At 31.6% G+C, this 20,566-nt stretch overlaps 1 protein-coding gene and 1 pseudogene across 2 annotated transcripts; one reads left to right on the forward strand and one right to left on the reverse strand.

Moving 5' to 3' along the window:
- Window positions 1-2,431: 2,431 nt before the first annotated feature.
- Window positions 2,432-13,444, forward strand: LOC145640249 (uncharacterized). The gene is made up of 18 exons (XM_081691551.1): window positions 2,432-2,581; window positions 2,695-2,896; window positions 3,487-3,571; window positions 3,686-3,803; window positions 3,923-4,213; window positions 4,304-4,483; window positions 4,575-4,634; window positions 4,755-4,919; window positions 6,357-6,363; window positions 6,462-6,647; window positions 6,871-7,243; window positions 7,414-8,348; window positions 8,448-9,009; window positions 9,567-9,757; window positions 9,938-10,222; window positions 10,376-10,931; window positions 11,982-12,371; window positions 12,510-13,444. Exons 1-18 carry the CDS (start codon window positions 2,432-2,434, stop codon window positions 13,090-13,092), a joined length of 5,319 nt encoding a protein of 1,772 aa, XP_081547677.1. The 3' UTR covers window positions 13,093-13,444.
- An 815-nt stretch (window positions 13,445-14,259) lies between these two features.
- On the reverse strand, window positions 14,260-19,501 carry LOC145637861 (cytochrome P450 734A1-like; annotated as a pseudogene). The gene is made up of 4 exons (XR_014114520.1): window positions 18,901-19,501; window positions 16,625-16,869; window positions 15,203-15,569; window positions 14,260-14,731 (listed from the first exon to the last, which is right to left on the reverse strand). The product of XR_014114520.1 is annotated as a cytochrome P450 734A1-like (transcript).
- Window positions 19,502-20,566: the final 1,065 nt, after the last annotated feature.

Consider the following 20,566-nt stretch of genomic DNA (forward strand, 5'->3'; position numbering starts at 1 on the left):
GAATATATTTTTCTAAAGTTAAAAAAATATTAACAGAGGATAAAATCAAAAAAGGTATTTTTCAAAAACAATATTTCCTATATTTTAGCAACCAAAGAAATTTATCTTTTTGACAAATTCAAAACGCATTCTACTCATCATCAACTCTCAATTAATCTCACTTACATAAAACCTAAAACATGTAAAATATTTTAGACTTTAATTTCTCTAAGAAGTCTCTGCTCTGAGTCTTCTTTCCTTAGCTTCTGCTCCGAAGCTTCAGTTCCTTTACGGGAACACTGTAACATGTCTTTTAATCTTTTAGCTCTTATTCCTATGCCTTGAATTGACCCTGAAACTTTATAAATAAACTACAAAACTGATTAAGGCATTAGTCCTTTTATTTGTCTTGTTTTATCATCAAAACATCAAGGGAAAATAGGGAGATTCCCCCATTTTAGGGACATCTATAGTTAATTTATTACAGCCTACCCTACATTCTCTCACATTAGAGAAAATACATGATCTCGGAATTTGAAAAGATCTCTCTTTTACTTTTCCGCACTTTTTACATTCTTCAACACATTCTAACTTGATCGTCGGAGGCGGAGCTCCTATCAACCGGAGTCTCCGGTTTTGTAGGTACAGAGCGCGTCGGATCAATCTTCAAGCTGAAACTCTCCCAAGGGACAAAAATACCCAAAAACATTTTTTTGTATGTTACTATAAAAACTATGATCAATGTATGTTAGTATGTGAATATAGTGCAAAAAGTCAAATGTGTCATTTATTTAATAAAAACTGGATTATTATGCATCAATATTGTTTTAAAATTAGTAATAAAAGAAATCAAGTATAAAAACGGATGTTGTAGCTCATATATTTTTGGTATAAAACACAAACATTGAAAAGAAAAGAGACATAAATGGTACAAGTGAATAATCAACATGGTAAGCATTTGTACTACTGGTCAAAACTACACGATAATCATATAACTAATATATAAAGCTAAACTTTTAGCCATGTCACAAGGTAGCGACACTTGGCGTTTCAACTTTTTGCCAAGTGTCGAACCACGTTGGATAGATTTTAATAGAATTCATAAGATAAAAAAAAGTTAGTTTAGAATTCTATTTGAATAGAATTTTAGGATAAAGTTGTTAGTTTAGAGTTTTATTTTTGATAAAATACTAATATTTCAAATATACAAATTGAATTATAATTTTATTCAAAAAAAAAAAAAATTATAATTCTACAAAAATATCATAAAAATTTATTTTTTATATCTTTATATTTTTTTTAGCGAACGAATTAGTTTAAAGCGTAAAACATCCATTTATAATATATACTAATCGGTGTAATAATATAATTCAATTTTCAATAGAACTTTATTATTATGTAGACCTGTCAATTAGAGTCGGATCATGAGTCATCTCGGACTGGGTCACTCCATATTATGGGCCTGTTCACTATGGCTTAATTTCAATTCAGTTACTTTATTTCAATTCAGTTCCAATCAGTTCAATTAAGTTCAGCTCCAATCAGTTCAGTACAGTTAAATTCAGTTCAGCTCCTAATTTCCTTCTCTCATAATATATTCATTTTAGCTTTATTCATTTCAGTTTAGTTTGGTTCATCTCCAATCAGTTCATTTCAGTTCAGTTCAGCTCACTTCAGTAAATGTGAACAAGCCGTATGAGTCAAGAAATGTTCAACCCTTGCCCAAAGTTTCAGGTCAACCCAACGGGCTTTGAACATTTATTTTATTTAATTACTTTTTGCTCATTTATTTTAAATGTATTAAATTAAATTGAACATTCACCAAAATTATTATTAGTCATTACATGCCTACTAGATAACAAATCGTCACAAAAGCACATCAATTTCTAACTAATTTTGTGTGTATATATATATATATATATATATATATATATATATATATATATATATATATATATATATATATATATATCAATACTCCTATACTAAAGTAATCACCGTGGTTATCCCCCTATTACACGTGTCACGTTCTCATGAAAAATTTTCCCGCCCAAAGTTTATTAATTTTTTTTTTTTCACAGTTTTTTTTTTCTTGGTTATCTTCTAAAATTTCTTGGTTATCTTCTAAAACAATTATTAGTTATATTTGAATTTAAAAAATATTAGTTATATTTGAATTTAATTTAAAAATTTTAAAATAAAAGTGAAAGGTGATAATTTTTATTGAAATTCAATTTTACGTAAGTTGGATAATTATCAAAAACAAAAAAGTTTGTTACACTTATCATATCAATAACAAAAAAGTTTGTTACACTTATCACTCAAACATAATTGATAATTATCTCTTAAATAATATACTTTATATTTACTCTTCATAAAATCACATTTACGTTCATATTGCATACATAAATTTCCCAAAAATATTCCACTCTTTTCTTTTGTTTCATCTCAAATGACACAAATATATGATTACGTTCAAGAAATTAACCCAGCGAAAGAAACATGGAGTATTAGAGTAAAAGTGATTCGTCTTTGGACTACTCCCGATTTCTACAAACCACAAGATCATTATAGTGTTGAATTGGTTGTCATGGATGAAAAGGTAATACATAAATTATTTAAATTAAAGCTTATGTCATATATTTTTATTCAATTAATTGGAAATTTCTTAAACTAATTAATTGGAAATCCTTTTTATTTGGGTTGATTTTATAGGGTGATAAAATACAAGCTACTGTGAAAAAAACTTTGCTACAGAAGTTTGGATGTGCTCTTCATGAGGGAAGAATATATTCAATCTCAAGATTTTGGGTAGGCCAAGCAAATGGAGAATATAGGCCAACTCAACATGCGTATAAAATTAATTTTATTTACACTACTATTCTTGAGGAATTGAATGACATGGATTTTAATGCTGGTGTGTACAATTTTGTGTCCTTTTTTGATATCATTTCAAATCATTTGGATGATAAATATTTAATAGGTATGAATTATTCTTATAGTAGTATTACATATTTAGTTATTAGTTTTTAAACAAACAATAGTACTGATGTGTATTAGGTACTTTACTTTCAGATGTTATCGGAGAAGTGACAAAAGTGTCTACTTTTGAAATGTGGGGGAACAATGGAAAGATGAAGAGGAAAATTGTAATTAATTTAGAGGATTTAGAGTAAGTATTTGCTATTGTATACATATTAAAATTAATGATTTATAACTAATTAATCTACATGCATGCTAAATATAATGTTACTTTGTAGTAAAAAAAGTTTGGACTGTACTCTATGGGATGAATATGCTGATATGATGAAAACCTATTTATCAAACCACGAAGGGCAGCCAATTATTGTTGTATTGCAATTTGCAAAAATGAAGACTTGGCAAGGTTATAATTTTGTTCATTATCTTTAAATAACATGATTTTTTCCGTTTACTATTTCCTATAGAATGTGATTTTTTTTAAATATAGTATAGGAAGTATTTAATATTTCTTGGATAATTTTGTAGGAGCTATTGGTGTTCAAAGCACACTTTTTGCAACTAAACTTCTTATTAATGCAAACATTGGAGAAGTTCATGAATTTACGGGAAGGTGAGGTTTTTTTTTTTTTTTAATTTTTTTTAATACCATAAACTTTTATTTTGCAAATCTAATTTTTTAACAACAATAGTTTTGTAATTTTGATTTATAATATGTATCATATAGAAGAGGCGATCGAGGAGAAACATCTTCTTTTGCAAGCTTTTCATCACACACAATTGAGGACGATTTTCTTCGATTAATGGATAGAAAACATGTTGATGAAATCCGAGAATCACAGGAGGCAAGTATATTATATATGTATACATATATTGTTAATAATTTTAATTGAATTAATAAGTTAGTATAATCAAGTATATGTATTCCTATGCTTATGCATTGCATAAATTTATTTCTTTTTAGGTGACTACTTGTGTTACATTAGCAACTATTGATTGTATTGAGTCCACATATGGATGGTGGTACAAAGCATGCAAGAAGGATTTAAAAAAAATAAAGGAAGTCACTGATGAGGGGAAGACGAAGACACGGTGTGACAAGTGCAATGCATATGTTGAAGATGTCAAAGTGAAATATAAATTGCAAATTAGAGTTGTTGACGAGACAGGAAATGCATCATTCGTTTTGTTTGATCGTGAGGTTACACAAATTGTAGGGAAATCAGCTGAATCTATACGAGAGCGCCAGACAAAGGTACTTTCATAGTTAATATATTTAACTAATTAACTAAATCTATATTTATTTCGTATACACCATGTGTTACTAACAAGAAATATTATCTAGGATGAAAATGATGATTGTATCCCGGATGAGTTGAATATAATGGTGGGCAAGAAGTTTTTGTTCAAAATCAAGGTTTCCGAGTATAACTTACAGCAACAGTGGCCGGTTTACACAGTAACCAAATTGACTGCGGATGAGAAGTTGATTAAGTCATTCATTGGTTCAACTAATACATTTGATGTATGTTATATATTTTTCACTATAATGTATCTTTAATTTGATAATATAATTTAATGTCTATTTATTTTTTAATATTATATAGGTTCATTAGGAGACAGGTGAAAGTTCCAAATCTATAGGAACTATGGAAAATACCGGAGAAAGTTCAAAGGTAAAAGCGACTTCATTGATAATAGATGTATTTATTAATAAGAATTCCTTATACTTTCATAATTTTTGAAAAGGTTGTTATTAATTAATAATATTTTACAATAATTTTATTGTTTTGTAGCTTAAACCAAGCAAGAATGATAATGATGACTACTCTGAAATTTGTTCAAACAATTGTACAACTCCGATTCAGAAAAAGGTGTTACAGGATATAGAGAATACAAATGTGGAAGATCATCTCGCTTCAGCTGAATTGTCTACAAACAAAAGGAGAAGGATGGTTGTGGTAAAAACAGAAGAAGATGAAGATTGAGACTTAGTTCATCAAATATGTCATGATCGAGAGTTATTGGCATTATCTTAGTAGAATAGGTTATATAGGTTATATTCTATCAATAATATTAGGGTGTTGATTTTTTTTTTTTTGTTTTTATTTATTTTGAATAAAAAGTAACCAGTTCGTTTTGCTTTGAAGTTTTTATAAGATGTTTCTTTTTTGCAATTTTTTTGTTTTTTTGGATTCAATATTTATTAGAATGTTGTTTTGTCATCATACTGCTACTATGCTTATTAAACTTCTCTACCGATTTTACTAAGTCACATAAATAAGTTCAAAACCCACTATATTTGGATAGCTTTACAAATTTTAAAGTTCAAAAGCCACTATGTTTGGATAGCTTTACAAATTATAAGCATAAAAAGCATTATCTTATATCTTAATGTTGGATAAGCATTTAAAATATCATCTAAAGTGGTATTAATTATTTGGGAAAGCATGACAAAATCACATCGATCGGTATAATTAATGTTAATTTTAATTTAATCATATAATTTTTGTGAATATAATGACCTTAACTTTATTATATATACATTTTTAGCATTCTAATTCACTTTAATTAATGTTGAGATATTAGAATGAAACTACATAGTATTCCGTAGTATTTTTTGGGAAGCAACCACATAATCGATTCTAGACACATTTCCATTAATGTTTTTTACTTGAAGATTCTAATTGTATGGTGATTAGTATTGTGTTAACATTGAATTCAATTTGTTTTACAAAATGCTAATATAAAGATTACTTCACATAATAACAACATTGAGGTCCCACTAGCTTGGAAAAGCATATTATCTCAACATAGTACCAGCTTACTTTTATAACTAAGACTATAATAAGTGAGTATTATTGGTGAAATGGTGAATACAACTCACAAAAGTGTCTAAATACAATTTTAAAAGTTAGTTGTGCCTCCAAAGTAAATGATAAGGTAAAAATCTCTAATCTAAACATACACGACAAAAAATAAATTTTGACTTAGTAAAAACAAAAAGTTTGTTACATATTCAAATTCGTATGATATTATCTACCTAATATTTTATGAGCATTTTGAATAATATTGTAAGTTTGTTATTTTACCCAATCAAATAAAAATCATTTTACAATTTTGAACTATTAGCAAGATGGATCAAATTCTTGCCAAGAATGCACGGATGAATAGAATACTAATCAGGAAGGGTAAACGCCAAATAATTGATAGTGGACAAGAGAGATCAAGAAAACAATCAAGAAGTCCACTAGGTGATATATCAAATGGTAAGATGGTGGTTTCGTTTTTTTTTTAAAAAAAAAAAAAAAAAAATTATTCATGTACATTATTATGATGTACATAGTGGTATGTAGTATATTTTTAATAAAAATAATGTAAACGTCTATTTTTCGTAGATTGCAGGTCTTATGAATCAACATCAACGATACCATCTTATATGCCCATCAACAAAAATCATATTATAAATTGTGATTCAACAAGAAAGTTTCATTTTGGTCCAGATGAGCATTCTATTAGTTCATTAAGAGCCGGCAAACACTTAATTAAAAATGGGAGAATCATTCCATGTAATGTTGATGAGCAAATTTCTAGAGTTGGTGACTTCATACACAACAATATTGATGAACAAATTTCTAGAGGTAGCGACTTCATAGACAACAATATTCAGAATGTATCAAATACCTCAGGTATAACGAACATTTTTTCGATCAATTATATATTGATAAAATCTCTTGAAAGAAATATATTTATACATGATATATATATATATATATATATATATATATATATATATATATATATATATATATATATATATATATTGTAATCTAATATATAATTAGTGTTTTAAGCCTATAATATTGAGCATATATATAAAGTTGTCTAATATTTACCCCATAAAATAATTAGGATATTGGGACATAGGAGATCCAACATGCATTTGTGAGTATTGTGGTGCAATGTTATGGCTTGAGGAACGAGCAAGGAGAGATCGAATTTCAAATCCAAAATTTTCACTCTGTTGCATGCAAGGAAAAGTACAACTTCCAAAATTGAAAGACCCACCCCGAATTCTACTCAAGCTTTTGAGAAATGGAGATGGTAAGAGCAAAGATTTTCTTGATTGTATAAGAGCATACAACATGATGTTTTCTTTTACATCTATGGGTGGAAAGGTGGATTCATCCATAAACAAGGGACGCGGACCTTATGTTTTTAGATTACATGGTCAGAATTACCACAGAATAGGAAGCTTACTACCAAAAACAGGATGTTCTCCAAAATTCTCTCAACTCTATATATATGATACTGAAAATGAGGTCTACAACCGAATGAATTCTTTCAGGTTTGTTACTATAATTATTTTTTAATAAAGATGCATCAATTACATGTTTACAACTAATAAGAGGCTATTATAATGACATACAAATTCTCACTATTATTTATTTGTACATGCAGTTCAAGTGACAAGAATAATTCATTAGATGCTGAGATTGTGGATGATCTAAAAAGTATGCTAGATGAATATAATCCCTTGGTGAAGGCTTTTAGAGTAGCAAGGGATCGATTTAGCTCCAATGACCAAGAAGCTATTAAGCTAAAGCTCATTGGAAGACGAGAAACTGATGGGAGAACATATAATCTCCCAACTTCGTCTGAAGTAGCTGCTCTTATAGTAGGGGACATTGGCAATTCAACAGAGGAAAGGGATATAATCATAGAGACACAAGATGGCCAATTAAAACGTATAAGTGAGTTGCATCCGTCTTATCTTGCCCTTCAATATCCCCTATTGTTCCCATATGGAGAGGATGGATATAGGATTGGTATTAAACTAAGAGATGATACAAGCACCACATCATCTAGAAAAAGGTCAAAGTTAAGCATGAGAGAATTCTTTGCATTCAGAATCCAAGAACGAGAAGGAGAGGCTCCTACAATATTATGGTCTCGCAAGTTATTCCAACAATTTTGTGTCGATGCTTACACTATGATAGAATCTGAGAGATTGTGTTATGTTCGAACTCATCAAAAAAATCTACGAGTAGATTCATACAAAAATCTTACACAATTTAGGACCACAAATAATCTTAATTCGTCTACTATAGGAAAGTATGTAGTGTTACCTTCATCATTTACCGGTTGTGCTAGATATATGGTTCAGAACTATCAAGATGCTATGGCCATTTGCAAATGGTATGGATATCCTGATTTATTTATCACTTTCACTTGTAATCCTAAATGGCCAGAAGTGATGAGATTCGTACAGCAAAGAGGTCTTAAACCTGAAGATCGACCAGATATTCTTTGTAGGATTTTCAAAATCAAACTCGATCACATGATCAGAGATTTAAAGGAAAATAAAGTATTTGGGGGAGTAAGAGCTGGTATATATTTATTGCTTACACTTTTGTTGATCTAATTTTTCTATGTTATATTTTTTATTGGAACTATTATTGATATTATTTCATTTTAAATTCATGCAGTGATCTATACGATTGAATTTCAAAAACGTGGCCTACCTCATGCTCATATTTTATTGTTCTTGAATCAAGAAGACAAGTTTCCTAATGCGGATGACATCGATAAAATCATCTCTGCAGAAATACCGAGTGAGGAAACACACCCTGAATTGTATCAATTAGTTAAGGAAAGTATGATGCATGGCCCGTGTGGTTCATCGAATATGAGTTCACCATGTATGAAAGATGGTAAATGTTCGAAGCATTTTCCCAAGAAATACAATGAGAGAACGAGTGTTGATGATGATGGCTATCCTTTGTATAGGAGAAGAGATAATGGGAGAACAGTAGAAAAGAATGGAGTACTTCTAGATAATAGATTTGTCGTTCCATATAATTCTCATCTCCTTTTGAAGTACCAAGCTCACATCAATGTCGAGTGGTGCAATCAATCTAGATCGATCAAATATTTGTTTAAATATATAAACAAGGGACATGATCGAGTAACTGCGGCATTGTACCAAGGAGTCGGCAATGATGAGAATAACCAACAAAATGATGAGATCAAGGCGTATTATGATTGTAGGTATGGTCTACAAGTAAAGATTTTATTGTTCCTAATTTTATACTTAGTATGTACATATAGTAGTATCGTAGTGGTACAATAGTAGTTTGATTTTTCTTTTTTTTTTTTTTTTTGGCTGTGATTCAAATCTTATTCCACGCACTGTCTATATGCATTAAAATTAAAACTATATACTACATATTTGATTTAAGGTCACCAAAAATAAGTGAAATCTACCCAAAATGGCAAAAAGTTACCATTAAGTATATAATAATTTGATAAATTGGACAACTAATGGCTGTGATTCAAATCTTTTTCTTTTTTTTTTTTTACTAAGTTTTTTTTATATGGATTAACCAAATAATGGCTGTGATTTAAAGCTACAAGCCTACATGCCTACATGTCTCAATTAACTATCTATATATAGATATATATTGAATAGTACTTAGTAAGTTATCTAATTTTTTAAATGCACTCTTATACATACTATTTCATGATATCGTTCAAGGACAATTTTTATATAATTGTTATTTAAGAAATTATAATTACCTTTTTATATATCTATGATCAATAAATAGGTACATTTCTCCATGTGAAGCAATTTGGAGAATATTTGGATTTGATATTCATTACAGAAGTCCTCCCGTTGAAAGATTGAGTTTCCATCTTGAAGGCGAACAGAGCGTTATATTTGAAGATGATGAACCAGTTGATTCAATTGCAAATAAACCGGGGATTGATCGTTCAATGTTCTTAGCTTGGATGGAATGCAATAAAAGGGATGATTTAGCTAGACAATTAACATATGTTGAGTTTCCAACCAAGTTTGTGTGGAAACCACAACTAAAGCAATGGCAGCGAAGAAAACTAGGTTTTTCCATTGGACGAATATATCATGTCCCTCCTGGCTGCGGAGAAATATATTATCTGAGGACATTGTTGAATATAGTTAAAGGTCCAACATGTTATGATGATATAAGGACTGTCAATGGTATTGTGTATCCTTTATTCAAAGAGGCATGCTATCAATTGGGGTTATTAGATGATGACAATGAATACATAGATGGTATTACAGAGGCAAGCTTTTGGGGGTCTTCACGATATTTGAGAACTCTTTTTGTGACCCTATTATTATCAGAAAGTTTATCTAGACCGGAACATGTGTGGGAGCAGACCTGGCAATTTCTTGCAGAGGATATTCTTTATAAACAAAGATCAATACTTCAAATTCCAGGTAGCAAATAAACTACTTTGTTGTAAAATTTAAACATATTAAGTGTTTTATATAAATGTAGAATGTGCTGCTATAACCAAATTAACTAATGATAATTGTTACAATTAGTTATTAGAAGCTAACTTATATTAATTTCTTATGTATGTCTATTAGACTTGGAGCTGAATGAAGAACAATTAAAGAATTACACTTTAGTAGAGATAGAGAAGATGTTACAAAGCAGTGGTCGGAGTCTTAAACAATATTCTCTAATGCCTTTTCCTGATCAAGTATTAGTCAGCGAGGGTCTAAACAAACTTATACAAGATGAGCTTCGTTATGATATAGCAGCCATGGATAAAGATCACAAGAATATGCTTTCAAGCCTTACTAACGAACAAAGAGCAGTTTATGATGAGATAATGGATTCTCTTAATGGAGGTAAAGGTGGCATATTCTTCATTTTTGGATATGGTGGCACTGGAAAAACTTTTATATGGAAAACTCTTTCAGCCGGTATTCGAAGCCAAGGGGAAATTGTTCTTAATGTCGCTTCAAGTGGTATTGCATCTCTTCTTCTACCTGGAGGTAGAACTGCTCATTCTAGATTTGCAATACCTATTAATGTGAATGAAGATACAACATGCGATATTAAGCAAGGCACTCCTTTAGCCGAGCTTTTAATCAAGACAAAGCTTATAATATGGGATGAAGCACCAATGGTTCACAGGTATTTATAATACTTCATGTACGATTTTAACTCTTATAAGTAAAAAAATAACAAATATTGCTCAAAAAAATAAATAAATAAAAAGTTATCTTTGTATTCCTAACTGAATAATAGTTACAGAGTGGTATGATGATTTAATTAATTTTTAATTAATGATTGAATAAATATAATACTGCTTGAATAAATATAAAAAGCTACGGGTTTTGTATGGTGATTAGTATTGTGTTAACATTGAATTCAATTTGTTTTACAAAATGCTAATATAAAGATTACTCCACATAATAACAACATTGAGGTCCCACTAGCTTGGAAAAGCATATTATCTCAACATAGTACCAACTTACTTTTATAACTAAGACTATAATAAGTGAGTATTATTGGTGAAATTGTGAATACAACTCACAAAAGTGTCTAAATACAATTTTAAAAGTTAGTTGTGCCTCCAAAGTAAATGATAAGGTAAAAATCTCTAATCTAAACATACACGACAAAAAATAAATTTTGACTTAGTAAAAAAAAAAAGTTTGTTACATATTCAAATTTGTATGATATTATCTACCTAATATTTTATGAGCATTTTGAATAATATTGTAAGTTTGTTATTTTACCCAATCAAATAAAAATCATTTTACAATTTTGAACTATTAGCAAGATGGATCAAATTCTTGCCAAGAATGCACGGATGAATAGAATACTAATCAGGAAGGGTAAACGCCAAATAATTGATAGTGGACAAGAGAGATAAGTATTTACGGTTTTGTTAACAACGCTAAGTCGCTAAGTGATAAGAATGCTAACTACATCAACAACTTAACAATATAAAGTGATAAGAATGCTACGTGATGATAATGCTAAGTGATAAGCTAAGAATGCTAGATATATTTGACTACACAAATATTATCATATTTGTTGTTTGACTTCAATTTTTTTTTTCCGGCTAAATCATTAATACGTAGTATGAGGAGGAAGTAAACTGATTATTAACAAGTTGTGAATTAAGTGGCTAAATTTTCTTTTGTACATTTATTTAATTTAACAATTGTGTTTTAGATATTGTTTTGAAGCTTTGGATAAGAGTTTGAGAGATATTCTGAGATTTTCAAATGGACAAAGTTCAGAACAACCTTTCGGTGGAAAAATAGTTGTCCTTGGAGGTGATTTCCGGCAAATTTTACCTGTTATCCCTAAAGGAAGTCGGCAAGATATTGTTTTTTCAACCATCAATTCATCTTATTTATGGAGTTCATGTAAAGTACTAAAGCTGATAAAAAATATGCGACTTCAGATCGAAAGTTCTGATATGGCTTCAGATGAGATAAGAGAATTTTCTGAGTGGATTTTGAGGATAGGAGATGGTATAGAGGGGGGTCGAAATGATGGTGAAGCAAATATAGAGATCCCGAGCGATATATTAATAAAAGATGACTCAATAGATCCTATTACAGCAATTATATATGATGTTTATCCTTTTATATTGCAAAACTCGGAAGATCCAAATTATTTCAGAGAGAGGGCCATTCTTGCTCCCACCCATGATTGTGTAGAGAATATCAATGAACATTTGTTGTCTTTGGTTCCCGGAGAAGAGAGGATATATTTAAGTTCAGATAGTATTTGCAAAACAGATAGAAATATGCAAAATAATGAAGAATTATATTCATCTGATTACTTAAACAGCATCAAATGTTCTGGCTTGCCGAATCACATCCTTAAGTTGAAGATTGGTGTTCCTGTTATGCTACTCAGAAACATAGACCAACCCTCTGGTTTATGTAATGGAACTCGATTAATTATAACACAATTGGGCAACCATATCATTGAGGCAAAAATTATATCGGGAAGCAACATTGGGCATAAAGTTTTTATTCCTCGCATGATCTTAAGTCCATCTGACATAACATTGCCATTCAAATTTCAACGAAGGCAATATCCATTGGTGGTATGTTTTGCAATGACTATTAACAAAAGCCAAGGTCAGTCTCTTTCAAATGTAGGCTTATATCTTCCGAGACCAGTTTTTAGTCATGGCCAGCTTTATGTAGCAATATCAAGGGTTACAAGGAGAAGTGGTTTGAAAATTTTGATATGTGATAAAGAAGGTCAGATTTACAGTACTACAAGTAATGTAGTATTCAAAGAAGTATTTCAAAGTTTGGCATAACAGGTACATTACTTCTCATAACTTACAACAAAATATTATTGTAATATGAACTCTCTCTTTTTCTTTTATATCCTTTTTATTTATTTATTTTAATTTTTTTTTGTAGGGATATCGGCTATTAGGTACTCGGCCAACTACATGACACCCATTGATAGTGTGACTAATAAATTCAGGATCAATCAATTATCATGATATTTTTATTTTAGTATTTCATTTTATATTATTTTTGTATATTTATTGAGATTCATCTTATGGTATATCACATTAATATGATTTTTTCTAAGTTTTTTTTTACTTCCCATTATTATGTTAAGTATGTAACTTTTCTAATAAACGAATGTTGCCACTACTGTATAACCGTGCATGGCACGGGTTTTGAACTAGTATAGTATAGTATAGTATATATATATATATATATATATATATATATATATATATATATATATATATATATATATATATATATAATATTAAAATTTGACTTATAGATTAAAATTTTATCTTAGAATTCAATAAACAATCCGAGCATCGCACGGGGCACAAAACTTCTTTGTTAAATAAACTAAAATTCCCCGTTCCTTGAAATTTATGGGCCCTAGGCATAATGTAAGAAAATGGCCCCTTACGTAACAAATTTTTTACATGCAATAGCTTTAAATATAAGACAATGAAAATAGCTTATATTATTTGAATAGTAAGTCTCCATACACAATGCTGGAGTAATAACTTTGCATAATATATATTTCGGTAATTGAATAAATATGAAACGGTGTAATGGAAAAGATAATTGAATAAATATGAAACGGTGTAATGGAAAAGATTAATATTTTGGAGCAAATACTCATAGAAAACGGAAGATTAGAAGAAGAAGTGAAGAGGTTATATTTTATTTTGGTGTTTAGAGAGCCACAAGGGCAGGGGTGAGATTCGATCCCAGGACCTCCAAAAATCGGGAGGGAAGCTCTAACCACTTGAGCTATCCCTCACTTTCAAGTGAAGAGGTTATATTGCATTGTTATCACCACCTGATTGAAATCTAAGTAATTTAATGTTAAGTGCTAACTAAATGCAGTAATTATCTTTTTGAAAAGTAGTTTTTTCTAACGAGTAAAAACTACAGAGTAAAATACTACAGCTATGCAAACTAATTTCTGACGTGGGCTCTAGGCGATCACACTCGAGTCCTACCCCTTCGGGCCGGCCAAGCTCCAATATAGTCAATATAAATTAGTTGACTTTCCTAAAAAGGATAGGAGCCCCATATTGAGGTTGCAAGGTCAACAATTGCATTGGTGCATGAACATAAGTTGGAGATAACATCAACATATATTTCTGAACAATCATGGCTAGTACAATTTTTGATTCCACCATAGCCAAGTTTTGCCCAACACAAACTCTTGGACCTAATGAGAAAGGAAAAAATGTGGCTGGATGCTTTCGAGGTTCCGTAAATCGGGTTGAACTTGTTTGCATCTTCTCCCCAAATATTCACATCATGATGAACATCCGTCATGGCTAGATATAGCTGTGTTTCTGCAGGAATTGTAAGATTTCCTAACTTCGCTTCTTTGATAGTTCTTCTCTTCATCATCACAGCAGGCGGATATAATCGTAAGGTTTCGTTGAGTATCATGTTAATCTGTTAACAATGCCATTCGTAGAAGATCAATTTGATTTAAATAAAAAAAAAATGAAAAAATTGTATAGGGCTTTCCTTAATTAATCAATGAATATCTGAAATCATCAAATTTGCTACAGTTCTACTCTTCTTTTTGTCCAGAATAGAGTCATGCCAACATGCATATATAAAGCAAGATATTTTGTTCCTGGATGCCAACTAGCTTACTTAGTTAAAGTTTTGATTTTTTGAAGAGTGACAACCGTCAACTTTGATCAAATCTGGTCTACACTACTATCATTACGACTCTCTCTATAATAATAATAATAAAATTTTTTAAAAAATGTCATGGTCAATCCATACTTCTCTATATTTCATTAAGACCATAGACATGAAAATTTTAGTTAAGTATAATGCTTATTACTACTAGAATTCCAGCTACGAACAGTACTTAAACAAGAGATCAGAAGGGTGGAAAAGAAAGAAACTCACAAGCTTGAAGTCATTGATGTTGTCTGCAGTAGGAAATCCATGGACACCGCAAACTCGAAAAACTTCATCCCTTGCCTTGTTTTGCCATTCTTGGTTTGTACTTAGTAAGATGAGTGCCCAAGTAAGAAGATTAGCAGTTGTATCTTTCCCTGCAAAGTAAAAAGTCTTGCACTCTTCTATGACTTCGTCTATACTCAATCTCCTTTCTTTCCCATCCTCATCATAATCAGTAGCAGACATGAATAAACTCAGCAAGTTGCTTTGGTTTTTAGTTGAATCTTTGTTTCTTGAGATTAACACTTTAATCGAATCACGAGTTTCCTTATCTAACCTCCACCTCTCTTTGTTTTTCATAGTTGGCAAAAACCTGTATTCCAAAATTTGCATCATTCGATTATGATGATATAAATTAATCAAGTAAATTAGAAATAATAATGAATTAACGAGACACTTAGATATGTACCCTTGTATAATAAGTGTCTATGTCACCCATGTGTAATTACAAGTGTCAGGTTTGGGTACATATCTAAGTGACTGGTGTATCTAAATGTCTAATGTATCTCATTGATATATAAGACAATCCAGACATTTACACTTTGTTTGGATAGGAAGAAATGGAAGGAAAAAAAAAGAAGATAAATGGAGGGGGACAAAATCTTTTGTTTGGGTAAAAGATTGGGGGAAGGAAGGGAAAGGAGAGGGAGGGATTCATTTTCCCTCTCTCTTTAATAACCATAATCTCTCCAAAATTGGAGAGATTTGGAGGGAAAATGGAGCTCACCTCCCCCTCCCTTTCTTTTCCCTTCCCTTCCTCCATTTTCCCTCCCTTTCTTTTCCTTCCTTCTTTGCTATCCAAACAAAGAGTTATGCTATGTTTGGATAACAAATTAGAAGGGAAATAGAAGGGAGGGAAATAAGAGGAAGGTGATGGAAGGAAAGGAAAGTGGAAGGAATGATGAGCTCCATATTCCCTCCAAATCTCTCCAATTTAAGGGTGTGTTTGGAGGGAAAGGAAGGGAAGGAAAATGGAGAGATGGAATATCTTTCATTTGGATAACAAATGAGGAAGGAATGGAATTAGAGGAGAGAGAAATGAAGGGATTAAATTGTAGGAAATTGAACCCTCCAACAATGGAAAGATTTGAAAGGAAAATTCAACATTCTTCCCTTCCCTCCCCTCCTCTTCTCCTCCCTCCCCTTCTTTTCCTTCCTCCTTTTTTATCCAAACACAGCATAAAAGGGATGGTCTTTATTAAAGGAAGAGGGAAAATGGATCCCTCCCTCCCCCTCCCCTTCCCTCCTCCAACATATTATCCAAATAAGGAAGTTTGTCTCCCTCCCTTTTCCTTCCCTTCCCTTCCTTCCATTTTTTGTTATCCAAACATAGCCTTAGAATCTAAGAGTGTAATACAGAATACAAACCTAAATCCAAGAATGTAGATGCTTCTGAGAGCAAGGGAGACAAGGTTCATTTGTTGTTCTTGTAACTGAAATATTCGCTTTCCCTCTTCGTAGCTGCTTCCAAAGGCGGTCCTTGATATAATATCTGCACTGAGAGTATGAAGCTCTTGGTGCACATCAAGCTCAAATTCTTCTTGGCCTCCTTTGGTCTCCTCCCATGCGGTTAGTGTCTTTTTTGTACTAGCAACAATGTCTGGTATCCAACTCTAAATGCAGCAATAGTTACATCATGGAGTAGATGAGTTGAAGATTCTTAATTAAGAATATGATAGAAATTATTGAGATTATGCACTTTAGGAGTATTGATCAATCCTTTTAACAGCTAGAGAAGGGACATAATTAAAGTTATTAATAGTCAAAGCGATGCAATGACAAACGTGTCAAATTGATACTTCTTCCGTTTCTATTTAGTTGACGCGTTTGATTTAGGCACATATATTAAGGAGATGAGAGAGAGTGAGAGAGAATGAAAAAGCAAGTTGGGTAGCTTGTAAATACAAGGTAAAAAAGTTACCTCAAAAGAAAACGTGTCAACTAAAAAAAATTCCTAAAAAGGAATACGTGTCAACTAAAAAGAAACAAAGGTAGTATGGTACAAGTACATAGATAAATACATAGGAAGGGTATGAATAATATAATGGTTTAATTATTGTATTATTTAAATACAAAATGGATGGAGTATAACTTATATTATGCTATTAATTCTTTTTAATATAATAAATAAATAAATCATCTGCTCCTCATAGTACAAGACACCGAATGAGAGAGGGACAATGAACTTGTTCATTTTGGCGAAGATTTGTAACCTCTAATTCAAAATGCATGCTTACTCAGTTATACAGTACTTACCTCTTGCACCATTCATTTAATAGATTTGATTATCTGCTAATAATTTAGCATACATTCTATTTAAAATTTTAAATCTTAAATTGAACATTATATCATATCATATAACTATTATATAAAGCTAAACTTTTAGACAGGCCACGAGACAGCGATAATTGGCGCTTGAACTTTTCACCAAGTGTCGTGCCACATAGGTGACATATAAGATTTAGTATGACACCTCTAACGCTAGATAAGAGAATTTAAGATAGATTTTTTTTAAGATAAAAAAGTTATTTAGAGTTTTATTTCTGATAAAAAAGTTATTTATAGTTTTATTTCTCATAGGACTTCTAATTTTCCATATGAATAAGTAGATTGTAACTTTAAAAATATATCTTAAAAATATGTTAAATTAAATTTAAATCATAAAATTTATAAAGTTCTACAAAACAGGACTTATTTATGATACACTTTAATCAACCAACACAAAACTTGGCATTTTGATTTTTCGCCAAATGTCACGTCATGTAAACAACAAATATGAATTAGTGTGACACGCATAAGATAAATAATTATAACTTTAAATACTTTTAACACAACTTTAACCTGTCTTTATAAGTAGCGAATTAATGTAAGGATTTTTAAAACATAAAGATATATATTGCGGAAGGAACTTGGGGCATTGCCCGGGGTACGTACTAGTTTCACATAAAAGAAACAAAAAAAAAAAAATAGTTAGGTCTTGTTCTGATTTACTGAACTGAGATGAGCTGAGTTGAACTGAATTGACCCGAATAGAGTTGAAATGTATTGTTTATGAGAGTAGGAAATTAGGAACTAAATTGATTTGAACTGAACTAAACTGAATTGAACTGAACTAAACTGAATTCAACTAAAATTAAGCTAGAGAGAACAGACCCTTAGAATGAGTACTTATAGATATATTCCTATGTCCTTTAAAAGTTCATATTTTGTAGGACTTTTTATTAACTTGAAGATTATATGATGCAAACTAAAAATTTCTTAATAAACCCATGTTTTTATAATATGTTATCTTTTTATGAAATATATTTTATCCGTTCTTTTTTACTTGACCCGTTTTGACTTTTACACTATTCACTATCCCTCCTTTGATCGTCTTTTATGAATGATATGTAAGGAAAAATATATTCATGTAGGAAATTTTTGAATTCGTCTCAATAAGCACTATCATAATATACAACTTCTATAATTTTTACTTACGGAAAATTAAGGTTATTGATTGCTAAAGTTTTACATTGAGAAGCATGATAAAAGAAACATGTCAAGTAAAAAAGAATAAAGGAAGTATACTTTATTCATTAATAAAAATAAAATTCATCAAATAAATTAATTTACAAGAAGTAGTGATCATTAATTAGTGAACATACCTTAACCCTTTCCATGGTAAAAGCTTGATTAGCAATACGACGATGAAAAGCCCATTTATGACCTTCAAGGCCTACAAGTCCTTGACCAAACAACACTTTAGCCAAAGGATTATACTTCAATTTCCTAAACAACCCATTTTTATTGATCAACACTTCCTTAATCATCTGATAATCAGCAATAGCAAGCATGGGCCTAGGCCCAAACCAATATAAGAAAGTGTTCCCATATTGGGCCGACCATTTATGGTAGAAAGGCATGACTCGATGACAGATATCATGATTCAGTACCATTAGACCATCTCCATCTTCTTGTTCATTTTCAATGGGCCTGGATTGGGCTTCAGCATACAACAGTCGGATTTGGGCCGTGTTGCCGAAGATTGGGCGGTATGTGGGACCTAATATGCCTTGGTTCATGAAGCGGCGTTGGATTTTCCATGGGACCCATAAGATGGTGTGAGTGAGCTTGAGGAGGATGAGTATGATGAGAATGAAGAGGATGATGAGTGGTTGCATTATTTGGTACAGAGGACTAGAGGAGAGAGAGTGTGTTGATGGGGTTGTTTGACGAGGGAGTTGTTTGATTACCTCTTTTGATTTTCTTGGTCATGGATATTGTTTTATATACATAAAGTTGGTAATGGTGGAGTTATTGGTTAGAGGTTTAGTGAATGCGTGTACCATCCTTTTGTATTTACTTGGTATTTTGTTGGTGTTTATGGGCTAGACCTGACAAACAGGTCATTCAGGTTGGGTTCGGGTCGGGTCAATTCAGGTTGGGTCACGTTAGGGTCAGCAAATGTTTGGGTCGGGTTCGGGTCGGGTTCGGGTTGATTCGGGTTTCGGGTCAAAATCGAGTCAGCACTTTGGGTCAAGTTCAGGTCGGGTCGGATCAAGTTCAGGTCGTGTCAATTTGGGTCGGGTCTGTTCGGGTCGGGTCAATTTTTAAGATCAATTTTCGAATCAATTTCGGGTTGGGTCAAATTCAGATCGAGTCAATTCGGGTCAGGTCAAGTTTGTGTCGGGTCATCAAAATAAATTCACTTTAAAAAAAAAAAATAGTTGGAAAAATAAAGTAAAATCGTTAAATAAAAAAAATCATGAGTACCTATTACGTAGGAAATAAAGAAGCCCTAAACTAAGTAATTCACTATTTCACCCTATTCACTTAGGATCCGGGTTAATTCGGGTCAGGTCACTATGGGTCGGGTCGATTAGGGTAAATCAATTTGGGTTAAAATTGGGTCGGGTCACTTCGGGTTTCGGGTCATTTCGGGTCGGGTGAAGTTCGGGTTTCGGGTCAATTTCGGGTCGGGTCACTTCGGGTTGGGTCGGGCTGGTTCGGGTTCGGGTCATTTCGGGTCAACTTTCGGGTTACGAGTCGGGTCATTCGGGTTGGGTCAGGATTGCCAGGTCTATTTATGGCTAGCCGGTTGCTGCCGAAAAATACAAGACATGGCTTCTTGTTAAATCAATTTGTGAATCGATCAATGGTCCGATTTTATTTGGGGGTGATTTCAATGAAATCCTCAGTATGGAAGAGAAGGAGGGAGGCATTGAAAATGAGCGTCGTACTATGGATGATTTTTGTGCCATTCTTGATGAGTGCAATTTGCGTGACTTAGGTTACGAAGGCCAACGGTACACATGGGAAAGAGGCCATACT

The sequence above is a fragment of the Chenopodium album genome, chromosome 7 (genome assembly GCF_948465745.1).
Source record: "Chenopodium album chromosome 7, dcCheAlbu1.1, whole genome shotgun sequence".
NCBI classification, from domain to species: Eukaryota; Viridiplantae; Streptophyta; class Magnoliopsida; order Caryophyllales; family Amaranthaceae; genus Chenopodium; species Chenopodium album.